At 41.8% G+C, this 14,096-nt stretch overlaps 1 protein-coding gene across 5 annotated transcripts in view; it reads left to right on the forward strand.

The window, feature by feature from the left end:
- LOC137438222 (E3 ubiquitin-protein ligase Midline-1) overlaps window positions 1-14,096 on the forward strand; it is an 86,334-nt gene that overhangs the window by 64,363 nt on the left and 7,875 nt on the right. For 4 of the 5 annotated variants that reach the window (XM_068133296.2, XM_068133295.2, XM_068133297.2 and 1 more), the window contains 2 exons: window positions 1,168-1,295; window positions 7,755-7,898. In XM_068133296.2, the coding sequence (XP_067989397.1) occupies window positions 1,168-1,295; window positions 7,755-7,898 (272 nt within the window). The remainder of the gene's footprint in view (window positions 1-1,167; window positions 1,296-7,754; window positions 7,899-14,096) is intronic. The other variant, XM_068133299.2, reaches the window with a different exon arrangement.

Here is a 14,096-nt window from a genome sequence, read left to right on the forward strand (position 1 = left end):
GAGTATTTCATGAGCAATGGTCGATTCAATATGGCAATGGTCCAATAGAGAGGACAGTCAGCGCAGCATTTAGGGTCGTACATAACATTCAAACTACAGGACTATGTCACAGTGAGTTCTGCTGGAGTGTCCGTGCGCCCCGGTTGTCCCGGGTCTTATAGACGCCCCTTTTGAAGCGAGCACACCCTGGGTTCACCTTGGTATAATTTCACTACAATCATTAACAATTAACCCGTATAAAGCTGTGTTATCATTAACAATTAACCCGTATAAAGCTGTGTTATCATCAACAATTAACCCGTATAAAGCTGTGTTATCATCAACAATTAACCTGTATAAAGCTGTATTATCATTAACAATTAACCCGTATAAAGCTGTGTTATCAACAATTAACCGATATAAAGCTGTATTATCATGAACAATTAACCCGTGTAAAGCTGTGTTATCAACAATTAACCCGTATGAAGCTGTATTATCATTAACAATTAACCTATATAAAGCTGTATTATCATTAACAATTAACCTATATAAAGCTGTATTATCATTAACAATTAACCCATATTAAGCTGTATTATCATTAACAATTAACCTATATAAAGCTGTATTATCATTAACAATTAACCTATATAAAGCTGTATTATCATTAACAATTAACCCATATAAAGCTGTATTATCATCAACAATTAACCCATATAAAGCTGTATTATCACAATCAGGGTGTATCATTAACCCATATAATACTCTGCTGAGGATGTTTCTTGGCAAGGGTTATGTGAGATGATTTGCTGTTACCTTCCCAACAGTAGTTATGGCCGGAATTTGGAGTTTGTTCCAGGTGCCGGCATACCTTTTCTGCTCTTCACAGACCATGCTTCCAGCACAGAGCAAGGATAATTATCTGCCCCAATATGTGATGTCCGTCCACACATTGCGGTTGACTGAATGTCCTCAGAGAAATTTCTGGTGGGGCACACCAAATAGGGTGACCAATGAGAAGGCAGAGCAATCACCCTAAAAATCATTTTGAGTCCCAACATAAAATGTAGCCTTTCCTGTTTATACATAGTTCTTTCACTACAATCTCTCTTTGGCAAATTTCCTTGGCAGCAAATTCCTTTCCCTCTGTTTTGTTTGTACAAAGGAGCTCTCGTGTTTGATTTTTTGCAGTGTCATACTGGCAGCGTCTACGTCGCCCATGCTCATTCCGGAAATCAATCTCCATGATGCACTCGACCACGTGACACTGGATTTCAGCAATGAGATAGAAATTTTGGAGAAGATGGATTGTCTCACAGGTAAATGTAATTTAAACGACAACTTTGCTTATTTTGAATACATGTTCAGGCCTATATTGTTCATTATCCTGTTTCAGAATGGATGGGAGATGCTATTGTAATCGCTCCGTTGGACCTCATGCAGATCTACTTGGATATAAATTATTTCACAGATCTACTTGAATATAAATTATTTCACAGATCTACTTGAATATAAATTATTTCACAGATCTACTTGAATATAAATTATTTCACAGATCTACTTGAATATAAATTATTTCACAGATCTACTTGAATATAAATTATTTCACAGATCTACTTGAATATAAATTATTTCACAGATCTACTTGAATATAAATGATTTCATAGATCTACTTGAATATAAATGATTTCACAGATCTACTTGAATATAAATGATTTCACAGATCTACTTGAATATAAATTATTTCACAGATGTACTTGAATATAGATTATTTCACAGATCTACTTGAATACAGATTATTTCACAGATCTACTTGAATATAAATGATTTCACAGATCTACTTGAATATAGATGATTTCACAGATATACTTGAATATAGATTATTTCACAGATCTACTTGAATATAAATTATTTCACAGATCTACTTGAATATAGATGATTTCACAGATCTACTTGAATATAAATGATTTCACAGATCTACTTGAATATAGATTATTTCACAGATCTACTTGAATATAGATTATTTCACAGATCTACTTGAATATAGATGATTTCACAGATCTACTTGAATATAAATTATTTCACAGATCTACTTGAATATAGATTATTTCACAGATATACTTGAATATAGATTATTTCACAGATCTACTTGAATATAAATTATTTCACAGATCTACTTGAATATAGATGATTTCACAGATATACTTGAATATAGATTATTTCACAGAGCTACTTGAATATAAATGATTTCACAGATCTACTTGAATATAAATTATTTCACAGATCTACTTGAATATAAATGATTTCACAGATCTACTTGAATATAGATTATTTCACAGATCTCCTTGAATATAGATGATTTCACAGATCTACTTCAATATAAATGATTTCACAGATCTACTTGAATATAGATTATTTCACAGATCTACTTGAATATAGATTATTTCACAGAACTACTTGAATATAGATGATTTCACAGATCTACTTGAATATAAATTATTTCACAGATCTACTTGAATATAGATTATTTCACAGATATACTTGAATATAGATTATTTCACAGATCTACTTGAATATAAATTATTTCACAGATCTACTTGAATATAGATGATTTCACAGATATACTTGAATATAGATTATTTCACAGAGCTACTTGAATATATATTTCACAGATCTGCTGCAAGTAATTAATCGGTATGTGTGTCTGCATGCAGATCTACTTGAACATAGATTGAACATAGATCTCGGTAAAGCAATTCTTAGACACTGTCATTAGTTACCTGTTTCTAAGGCACTTTACCAATAACTATTATTGAACCTGTCGCTTCGCTGATGGTAGTTGAACAACAAAACGTATCTATGTTACAGAACAGTCATACAGTTTATTTGCAGTCAATATTTACTTCTTTTTTTCCAGAAACATTTTGTTTTCTGCTAACAGCCCAGCGTTAATTTTAGTCATACTGACACATATTCGCTAAAAAAAAATATTATGAATTTGTTTCATGTTCCCAGGTAACAGACATTGTCGCTTTTTTCTTGGAAGTTGCAAAATGCAATTGTCATTGAGTCATGAAAAATAAACCGCCGTAGAGGCCTAGCCTAGCGCTTACTACACCGCCATCTTACTAAATCAGTCATCCCGACACCTAGCGTCTGGTATTCAGCCCGTCACCTACGGATGTCAAATAGTCAGATATAGGGGGTACGATATTCAACTGTCGTTAAGGAAGCGATGGGACGCGTCGAGTGTTAGATGTGCATGTGCATATCCGTCCGTAGAGGCCTAACCTAGCGCTAGACGTAACGCCATATTACTACACCGCCATCTTACTAAATCGGTCATCCCGACGCCTAGCGTCCGGTATTCAGCCCGTCACCTACAGATGTCAAATAGTCAGATATAGGGGGTATGATATTCAACTGTCGTGAAGGAAGCGATGGGACGGGTCGATTGTAACACGTGAATGTGCATATCCGTAGAGGCCTAACTTTGCGTTCGACGTAACTCTGTCATGATGACCCAAATGTAACGCCATAATTACGTCCCAGCGGAAAGAGCATTACAGATGGGTAGATGGATGGAAAAATCTGGCTACTTTAATCTATAAATTGCTGCTTTCTAAGGCACTTTTGACACCTTTCACTATTTCCAAAAGACGAATTAAAAAGTATCACAATTCTCTCCTTTAGGGCACATCATCCATTTTGGTAATTTCTTTATTATGCCCCATAAAGTAATACATTTCGATAATTATCAAATTACACAATATATAATTAACAAAATTGCCCTTTAGGGTAAAATTGGTTGAGAAATCACTCTCACTCATTTTCACTTCATCCATTCAGTCCCCTTCGCTCACGTCGTCTGTTTGATTGTGTTGGCTGGTTTCCCAGAAGCTCTTGGTTTTGATGTTGTCGAGCACCTTCCTTGCCTCAGGCCGGCCCATAGGCACATGGCAGTTGGGAATTTCCGATCACTTTTGCTTCCTCCTTACGAGGTCTTGGTGCCAATTTTCACCTACCCCAATTCAGTACCGCACACCAAACCAACACTCCAATGAGGGAACAGAACGGGTTTAACAATAATAGGGAATATGGGGAACAAAGAGAAAGAGAGACTGCAAGAAAAACAGCTGCATTAATCCTGTGTGTCCCTCGCCTAATTCCGGTGGCTTATCTGTTAACTTAGGCCGAGGCTCTCACACACACTAATGACAGAAAGAAGCGACAGGACCGAAAATACCTTTCCACGCATTATGTTTTCGTGAGGTGGTTCAGATGTCGAGTGGTGCGCTAACCTTTCCGCGGGATGTGCTGCACTCTCGCTCGTACTTCATGGGGCTGGTCTCTGGTGCACCATTTGCGCTTTCCTTTAGGGAGTTGGGGATGTGGGGGTCCTCCTCACTTCCACATCCCTCAACTCACCAGCAACATGCCACACCAACACAGGCATGCGCTCTTCGAGAGCCATCTCTCCTCGGGCAGCTCTCCAACTGGGAACCGATTTAGAGGATTGGGGTGGAGGGACGGTGGTAGAGGCACGTTAGACATTACAGAAGGGCAGGTGTCTGCTGAACATGCGTCGACCTGTGTTCTCCCATTTCACACAGAAACCAATCACTTATGCTGGACATTTATTAATGAAATGACTAATCTACCTTACCCCTGTTACTCCCTATGGCCACTCCCACAACACTGCCCCTCCTTTTTTATTACATACAAGCCCCCCTCCAACTCTAAATAGGCATGTATACAGTAGTTTCTCTATGTCATGCAGCGAGGAATTCTCTACACACTGTCTCAATATACACGCACTTAGGCCTTACACCCTTGTAATTCACAATAAAACAACAATAAAATGGGGCTTTACTTACACAAGTGTGGGTGCAGGTGGGAACGCAGCGTATTAATTTCCATTCAAAATGTCCATTTATCAATGAAGAGTTCATTGTTCAAGCTGTCTCCTCCCTTCCAGCGGTATAGTCCGTAATTGTTGTCCAGTCCCCAGCAGCCACGTCCCCCCCAACAGGCTCTGCACGGGAATCCTGCTGGCATGACAGTCTTATGGGTGGCAAGCAGGTGGTTGTGCAGGCAGGTGGAGGTGACAGCAGGCAAGATGGTTGAATCATCCTATCCTATACCAATGCAAACCTGCCCCACGATTCCCACTCACTATTCCTAGCTCATGGACTATTCCTAATCTCTCCCCTTCCTCCCTCTAAAGTCTAAACTATCTCTAATGCTAATTATTAATTCCTGGGAGTAAGTACAGACACCTGCAGGGACTCAAAAGTCAGAGTGGCATGGCCTTACCTGGCTCTATGGGGGCACACTTTCCCCATAACTAATAATTTCGGACTCAAAGGTTCCTCACAAAGTCAAATTGCCATACTCCTTTTCCCATGCAGTGGCCACAGACATCGAATGGTGAGGGGACAGCATCTCTATTCTAACCCAGCACTTTTTAAAACACATTTATTTATTTTTATTCTTAACCGCCCCACCCCCTATATGTGGTTCTAATAAATGTATCCACCACGTCATGTGCTGGTGCCATTCTCAGTTTGGGTATGAATGAATGAATGAATGATCGTTTTAAGGCCATTTTCCCCACTAGAGCGGGGGTTAGCCTTGCGGGCCCCATGACAATCATGGTTCCCTGTTTGACGCAATGTTTTTATGGCCGGATGCCCTTCCTGACGCCAACACTTGGTCACGCTCTTACGATGCACAGGGATACGGTGTACCTATTCTAAACCGGGGTACACACCGTGATCATTCATCCCAGCAAGCTGGTACTCAATTTGCCGACCTCGGAAGGATGACAGACTGAGTCAACCCCACTGGCGTTAATTCAGCGATCGACCGGGATTCGAACCTAGGATCCTAGGATCCCAAGCCGGCACCCTAACCGCTAAGCCAACACCAGGCTATAGTTTGGGTCTGGACCTCAAATTATCTTACTTGTGCTCTAGCTGAATGTGCCCAGACCAATTGCTGTATACTCAATAAATTTGGATTTGAGATCAAAAGATGAATATGAGGCAAAAGTACAGAAGATCAGCTTTTATTTCTTGGTATTTCTATGGATATGTGTGTTTTCCCATTGTGTTTTACCATTGTTGAACAATAACACTTTTTATGTTCAGTCCCTCCCCCATTTTAGGTCAACATATTGTTACGGTTCTCCGCCGCCCTTCTTACCCTTACCAAGGGGGGATTAATCCCCTTGTTCTTTCTGGGCTTGACGGAACCGAGAGACTTGAAATGCCTCTTCCGGGCAAAACGCAAAGTAGGGTTTCGGAACAAAGTCTCGCTCGTACCTAAATCCCTGCGCCGTCACGGAAGCGAGGAAGCAAGCCTCGCTCGAGCCACGTGTGATCTGGGTACACTGAGCGGATTGAGTTCCACGTGGTCTGTGCAGTTTTAGGTAGTGGAACCCGATTCGAGCGGTTCTATTCGTACCACGCTTAGCCAATGAGGAAATCACAAGAACGATCGAATGGAAAAGGAAGAACACGGGTTTAATTATTATTCCCACACGTATGTACAATGATCGGGATGCAGAGACACAGAGCAGCACTTAAACAGTCTTAGTCTTAACTCCCAAACTCGGGCCCGTCACACTCACACAGGGAATTGCAGATGGGTTGATGTTCCAGCCAAACGCGTCGACGTGGTCGTCCAGGAATGGCCCCGTCCGGCTCTCCATGGTCCCAGCACGTCCCGCTAAGATGAAGCCACCGAACCAAATTGATGATCAGAGATCAAGCCATTGGAGAAGAGGAAAGATTTCATATCCGAAGCAATGATGGATTCCATGACTTTGCTGATAATTGGGAGAAGGCTGATTGGTCTGTAGTTGCTAGGATCTGTTTTTGCACCTTTTTTGTGCAAAGCGGTGATGTTGGCTGATTTCCAAGCAGATGGCAGTTGACCTTGAGCAAAAGAGAGGGTGAAGAGAACAGAGAGAGGGTGAGATAGAGCAGCAGAGCAGGATTTTAGGACCCGTGGGCTGATGCCGTCGGGTCCAGTTGCAGAATCAAAGTCGAGGGTTGACAGAAACTTTTCCACCTTGTCAGGAGGAAAGGACACGGAGTCCAGGAGCAGCTGGGTACGACTGGGTATGGTGGGTACAGAGAGGGATGGGTTTGGGACACAAGATTTAGAGGCAAACACAGAGTTGAGGCATTCAGCTTTTTCACGTGCGGAGTCAGCTGTGTAGCCGTTTGAGGTAAGGGAGGGGATGGAGGGGAACAAACACCAGAAACAGATTTGACCAGACGCCACCAGGATTTGGAAGAGGGAGATAGATAAGAGAGTTCGGTCTTGAGAATGGAGAGATATTGTTTCCTGGCTCTCCTGAGGGTGGACACACACTTGTTTCGGGCTTTGTGAAAGGAAATGAGATTTCCTTCCGTTGGATTTGCTTTCCAGGAGACGAAGGCAAGTTGTTTCTGGGCAACAGCCTCACCACAAGAGTATATCGAATAAGATCAATGAGATACATGACATGTCAGGACCAGTGAGTGGTTTGATGGCTAAAGAAGTAGGATGAATTGAATAGGAGGAACATCGAGAGTGAAAAAGCTGAAAGACAAAGGGATCTGTAATTTTTACATTACCTTCTTTTTTTTTTTACGTTTTTTTTTTTTTTTTTACAAAGTTTTGTAAAACAAAGTTTTTTTTACCAATTTTTTGTTTTTTTACCAATTTTTACATCCAGACGCGGGAGTAAAGTTGATATTTTTAACGAAACTTTTTGTTTTTCTCAGCTCCGAACACACCAATCATCCGCCCATCCTTGTGTATAGCCTCACATGATGCCATATCTGTAAGATGGTCGTCTGACGATGCATTCAACGTGCGGTCGTACGAGTTGCAGTATGCTATTTATACTGGCAATACCAACCTCATCAGTGAGTACACGCATGGGCACCCACTGATCACATGCCAGCATAAGCTGCACATTACATGCTACTGACATATCAGCATCAATCACACATAACTGCATACCAGCATCAACAACACATTGCATGCTAACCACATACCCGAATCAGAGACTACATACCAGCATCACTAACCATCCGTAAATCACGTGCTAATGACACACCTTTACATGGAGAAAATCGATATCCTGAACCCCTGAGAGTATAGTTTTGTTAATCCCCTTAAATCGGCATGTGCATCGCATGCGTACATCCTCCAATTTTCAACTTTATTCCTCTAGTGGTTCGGAATGCATAGAAAAATCTAGAATGGCACTCGGTAGTGTGCATACCTCAGGTAGGCTGAACAGTTTACGTTTTGTAATCCACTGATAGGCCGGATCTGGATCTGAACCTGAACCAGAATGCAATCACTTTTTCTTGATGCCCCACTCAACTCATCCTGCTAGTTTTGTCATAAGTCGTCCACAACGTTCTGCAATATCATGTTAGACTGTAGAACCCCGACTTTCGCGGGGGATACTTTCCTGAAAAATGCCGCAAATCGAATGTTGGGATCCACGAATGTCAAAAAATGTCAAATCCGCAAATGTTGGAGCATTGTTTCAATGGGACTGCTAGGACTTCCAGGAAAGAAGTCGATATTTCAAAAGAGTGGATCTGGGGTGTATTGATGGGGGTAAAAAAAGATCAAGGTTTGGGATGGGGGAAGATAAGAGATGGTGGTGGACAGCTGTTTTAAAGACCTGGAGGGAGGAGTGGGATTGAAGGGAGTGAGGGAGTTTGTTGCAGAGGTGGGAGGAAAGGAGAATGAAAGAGTGAAGGTGAGCAGAGAGCCTTGATTTTGGCAGTTTAACCATAAGAGGGTTGCTGGCACATCTTGTGCGACCTATAGGAATATTTGGCATTGAGGACCTCCACCCATTGTTGAGACAGCAGAAGCAGCATGTCCAGAGTAGAGTGACCTGGTCTGAATCCAAATTGATGATCGGAGATCAAGCCTCTGGAGAAGAGGAAAGATTTGATATCTGAAGCAATGATGGATTCTATGACTTTGCTGATAATTGGGAGCAAGCTCATTGGTCTGAAGTTGCAAGGATCTGTTTTTGCACCTTTTTTGTGTAAAGCGGTAATGTTCGCTGATTTCCAAGATGATGGCAGATGACCTGGAGCAAAAGAGAGGGTGAAGAGAACAGGGAGAGGGTGAGATAGAGCGGCAGAGCAGGATTTTAGGACCTGTGGGCTGATGCCGTCTTTTGCAGAATCAGATTCGAGGATTGACAGAAACTTCTCCACCTTGTCAGGAGAGAAGGACACAGATTCCAGGAGCAGCTGGGTATGACTGGGTACGGTGGGTACAGAGAGGGATGGGTTTGGGACACAAGATTTGGAGGCAAACACAGAGTTGAGGCATTCGGCTTTATCACGTGCGGTTCCTGGCGGTTCGTGATAAATGATGGAGATTGAAAAAAAATTATGAACACGAATGCATATGATTACAGTTTCATTAAAAATGCATATAATAAAAGAACAACTTCAACAGCAGGTGCCGTTTCTAAATTTTTTAAAGATACGGTCCGATTAAGATATGGGGAATGTGGTAGGAAATGGTTTATGTGTCGCAGGAAGTGTTTTTTGCGTGATGCGTTGACGATGCTTTTAGAAGTGTCATGCACGTGGCTGGTGGAAAAAGTTTTTTGCGCACACGAAAAACCGGGAATACGCGAAGCACAAAGCTGCGAATGGAGAAGCAGGTCACATTTTATGAACTGCGAGTACACGGTATGTAAATGTCAGGGTTTTACAGTACATTGTTTTTGTCCCTATCCTTAGTAGTGAAGAATCACTTAAAATTTTCTAATATTCGAATCCGGATCCGGATCTTCACCAAAATGTAATCAATTCATCCTTGTTGCACATCAAACCTGTCGATCAGGTTTTGTCCGAATCCATCCATAACTTTTTGAGATATCCTTCTCACAGGTAGACAAACAAACAAACAAGAAGACGTCATGCGGAGCACGATACTTGCAAAATCAGACTTTCAGACAGACAAAATCAGACAAAAAAAATATATGGGGATTTTTTTTTCCCATATATATACAGCAAATTGTCCATTTCATGAAAATTAAAATTTACAATCTTGATCAAAGCTCGGGTCAATAGGAAGAAAAGTGACGATTTTTCAGATGAAAAATGATGATTTTGGAAGGTTGACCTTGAGTTGACCTTTGACCTTTTGACCTCAAAAATAGTTAGTTTCCTTCTTTAGCGACCCAATGTGCAAATGCTGTTTAATTTTCTAGTCAATCGGATGAAAATTGAGGATTTTAAAAACTTGGCCTATGTTGACCTCAAAAATACTTGGTGGTTGAATTCAGTCACCATATACGTATGTAAATCCTCTTAAAATTTCAAGTCAATCAAATAAAAATTGGTGATTTTAGAAAGTCGGCCTATGTTGACCTTTTGGCCTATGTTCACCTAAAATATAATTTGTGGTTGAATTCAGTGACGATATGCAGCAAGTCCTCTTCAAATTTCAAGTCAATTGGATAAAAATTGAAATTTTTTGAAATGTAACCTATGTTGACCTTTTGGCCTATGTTGACCTCAAATATACTTTGTGGTTGAATTCAGTGACCAGATATGCAAGTCCTCTTCAAATTTCAAGTCAATCGGATGAAAATTTAGGATTTTAGAAATTTAGCAAATTTGGTGACCTTTGGCCTATGTTGACCTTTTGACCTTTTGACCCCAAAAACAATAGGCTTCTTGCTTTTGACCAACTCTACCATTTGGTGAAGTTTATTGACGATCAGTTTAGAATTGTGACCTGTAGGCCAGTGACAAACAGACAGACAAACAGACAGACAAACAGACAGACAGACAGAACCACAAACGCAACCGACCAATATACTTGAAAAATCCTGGATTTTGCAAATAACAAAAAAGACGCCATGCAGAGCACAATACTTGCAAAATCCACTGTCTCCATGACAATCCAAAAAGGTTGTCATGGAGACATCAAATTGTCTATTTCATCAAGATTAAAATAAAATTAACGATCTTAATCATAACTCGGGTCAATTGGATGAAAAATGATGATTTTTTCCAAAGAAAATTGATGATTTTAAAAGTTTGACCTTGAGTTGACTTTTGACCTTTTGACATCATAAATAGTTGGTTTTCCAATTCTTTGATGCACTCACTATGGCTATGCAATTGCTATTTGTTGTTGTTGTTTTGTAATATATCCGTTCATGTTGTATTATATATTTTCAATTACTGGGAGAAGTATTACTTCATATAATTGTGTGATCTTTCTGTGTCCGTCACACTTTATTATAAAAGACTCCTATTGTCGCAAAATTGGAACGGCTCCATTAAAGTTGATTGTTCCACATTGGTGGCTTGTTCTCCATTGGTTGCTTGTTCTCCATTGGTTGCTTGTTCTCCATTGGTTGCTTGTTCTCCATTGGTTGCTTGTTCCCCATTGGTTGCTTGTTCCCCATTGGTTGCTTGTTCCCCATTGGTGGCTTGTTTCCCATTGGTTGCTTGTTTTCCATTGGTTGCTTGTTTCCCATTGGTTGCTTGTTGTCTGTTGGTGGCTTGTTCTCCATTGGTGGCTTGTTCTTCGTTGGTTGCTTGTTCTACATTGGTGGATTGTTGTCTGTTGGTGGCTTGTTATCCATTGGTGGCTTGTTCTCCATTGGTGGCTTGTTATCCATTGGTGGCTTGTTCTCCATTGGTGGCTTGTTCTCCATTGGTTGCTTGTTCTCCGTTGGTGGCTTGTTCTCTGTTGGTGGATTGTTCTCCGTTGGTGGCTTGTTCTCCGTTGGTGGCTTGTTCTCTGTTGGTGGCTTGTTATCCATTGGTGGCTTGTTCTCCGTTGGTGGCTTGATCTCCGTTGGCGGCTTGATCTCTGTTGGTGGCTTGATCTCTGTTGGTGGCTTTCTCTCCGTTAGTGGCTTGTTCTCCGTTGGTGGCTTGTTATCCATTGGCGGCTTGTTCTCCATTGGTGGATTGTTATCCATTGGTGGCTTGTTCTCCATTGGTGGCTTGTTCTACATTGTTTGCTTGTTCTCCATCAATTTGGTGGCTTGTTCTCCACTGGTGGCTTGTTCTCCATTGGTGGCTGGTTCTCCATTGGTTGCTTGTTCTCTATTGATTGTTTGTTCTCCATTGGTGGTTTGTTCTCCATTGGTGGTTTGTTCTCCATTGGTTGTTTGTTCTCCATTGGTGGTTTGTTCTCCATTGGTGGCTTGTTCTCCGTTGGTTGCTTGTTCTCCATTGGTGGCTTGTTCTCCATTGGTGGCTTGTTCTCCATTGGTGGCTTGTTCTCCGTTGGTGGCTTGTTCTCCGTTGGTGGCTTGTTCTCCGTTGGTGGCTTGTTCTCCGTTGGTGTCTTGTTCTCCGTTGGTGGCTTGTTCTCCGTTGGTGGCTTCTTCTCTGTTGGTGGCTTGTTATCCATTGGTGGCTTGTTCTCCGTTGGTGGCTTGTTATCCATTGGTGGCTTGTTCTCCATTGGTGGCTTGTTCTGCATCATTTGCTTGTTCTCCATCAATTTTGTGGCTTCATTTCCACTGGTGGCTTGTTCTCCATTGGTGGCTTGTTCTCCATTGGCTGCTTGTTCTCTATTGCTTGCTTGTTCTCCATTGGTGGTTTGTTCTCCATTGGTGGCTTGGTCCCCATTGGTTGCTTGTTCTCCATTGGTTGCTTGTTCTCCATTAGTGGCTTGTTCTCCATTGGTTGATTGTTCTCTGTTGGTGGATTGTTCTCCGTTGGTGGATTGTTCTCTGTTGGTGGCTTGTTCTCCATCGGTTTCTTGTTCTCTATTGGTGGTTTGTTCTCCGTTGGTTGCTTGTTCTTTGTTGGTGGCTTGTTCTCTGTTGTTGGCTTTCTCCCCGTTAGTGGCTTGTTCTCCGTTGGTGGCTTCATCTCCGTTGGCGGCTTGTTTTCCGTTGGTGGCTTGTTCTCCGTTGGTGGCTTGTTCTCCGTTGGTGGCTTGTTATCCATTGGTGGCTTGTTCTCCGTTGGTGGCTTATTATCCATTGGTGGCTTGTTCTCCATTGGTGGCTTGTTCTGCATTGTTTGCTTGTTCTCCATCAATTTGGTGGCTTGTTCTCCACTTGTGGCTTGTTCTCCATTGGTGGCTTGTTCCCCATTGGTTGCTTGTTCTCCATTCGTTGTTTGTTCTCTATTGGTGGCTTGTTCTGCATTGGTTGCTTGTTCTCTATTGATTGCTGTTCTCCATTGGTGGTTTGTTCTCTATTGGTGGCTTGTTCTGCATTGGTTGCTTGTTCTCTATTGATTGCTGTTCTCCATTGGTGGTTTGTTCTCCATTGGTGGTTTGTCCTTCATTGGTGGCTTGTTCTCCATTGATTGCTTGTTCTCCATTGATTGCTCATTCTCCATTGGTGGCTTGGTGCTTGTTCTCCATTGGTGGCTTGTTCTCCTTTGGTGGCCTGTTCTCCACTGGTGGCTTGTTCTCCATTGGTTGCTTGTTCTTCATTTGTGACTTGTTCCCCATTGGTGCTTGTTCTCCATTGGTGGCTTGTTCTCCACTGGTGGCTTGTTCTCCACTGGTGGCTTGTTCTCCATTGGTGGCTTGTTCCCCATTGGTTGCTTGTTCTCCATTTGATGCTTGTTCTCTATTGGTGGCTTGTTCTCCACTGGTTGCTTGTTCTCTATTGATTGCTTGTTCTCTATTGGTGGCTTGTTCTCCATTGGTTGCTTGTTCTCTATTGATTGCTGTTCTCCATTGGTGGTTTGTTCTCCATTGGTGGTTTGTTCTTCATTGGTGGCTTGTTCTCCATTGATTGCTTGTTTTCCATTGATTGCTCATTCTCCATTGGTGGCTTGGTGCTTGTTCTCCATTGGTGGCTTGTTCTCCATTGGTGGCTTGTTCTCCATTGGTGGCTTGTTCTCCATTGGTGGCTTGTTCTCCATTGGTGGCTTGTTCTGCATTGTTTGCTTGTTCTCCATCAATTTGGTGGCTTGTTCTCCACTGGTGGCTTGTTCCCCATTGGTTGCTTGTTCTCCATTGGTTGTTTGTTCTCTATTGGTGGCTTGTTCTGCATTGGTTGCTTGTTCTCTATTGATTGCTGTTCTCCATTGGTGGTTTGTTCTCTATTGGTGGCTTGTTCTGCATTGGTTGCTTGTTCT

The sequence above is a fragment of the Myxine glutinosa genome, chromosome 12 (genome assembly GCF_964187855.1).
Source record: "Myxine glutinosa chromosome 12, kmMyxGlut1.1, whole genome shotgun sequence".
Lineage (NCBI taxonomy): Eukaryota > Metazoa > Chordata > Myxini > Myxiniformes > Myxinidae > Myxine > Myxine glutinosa.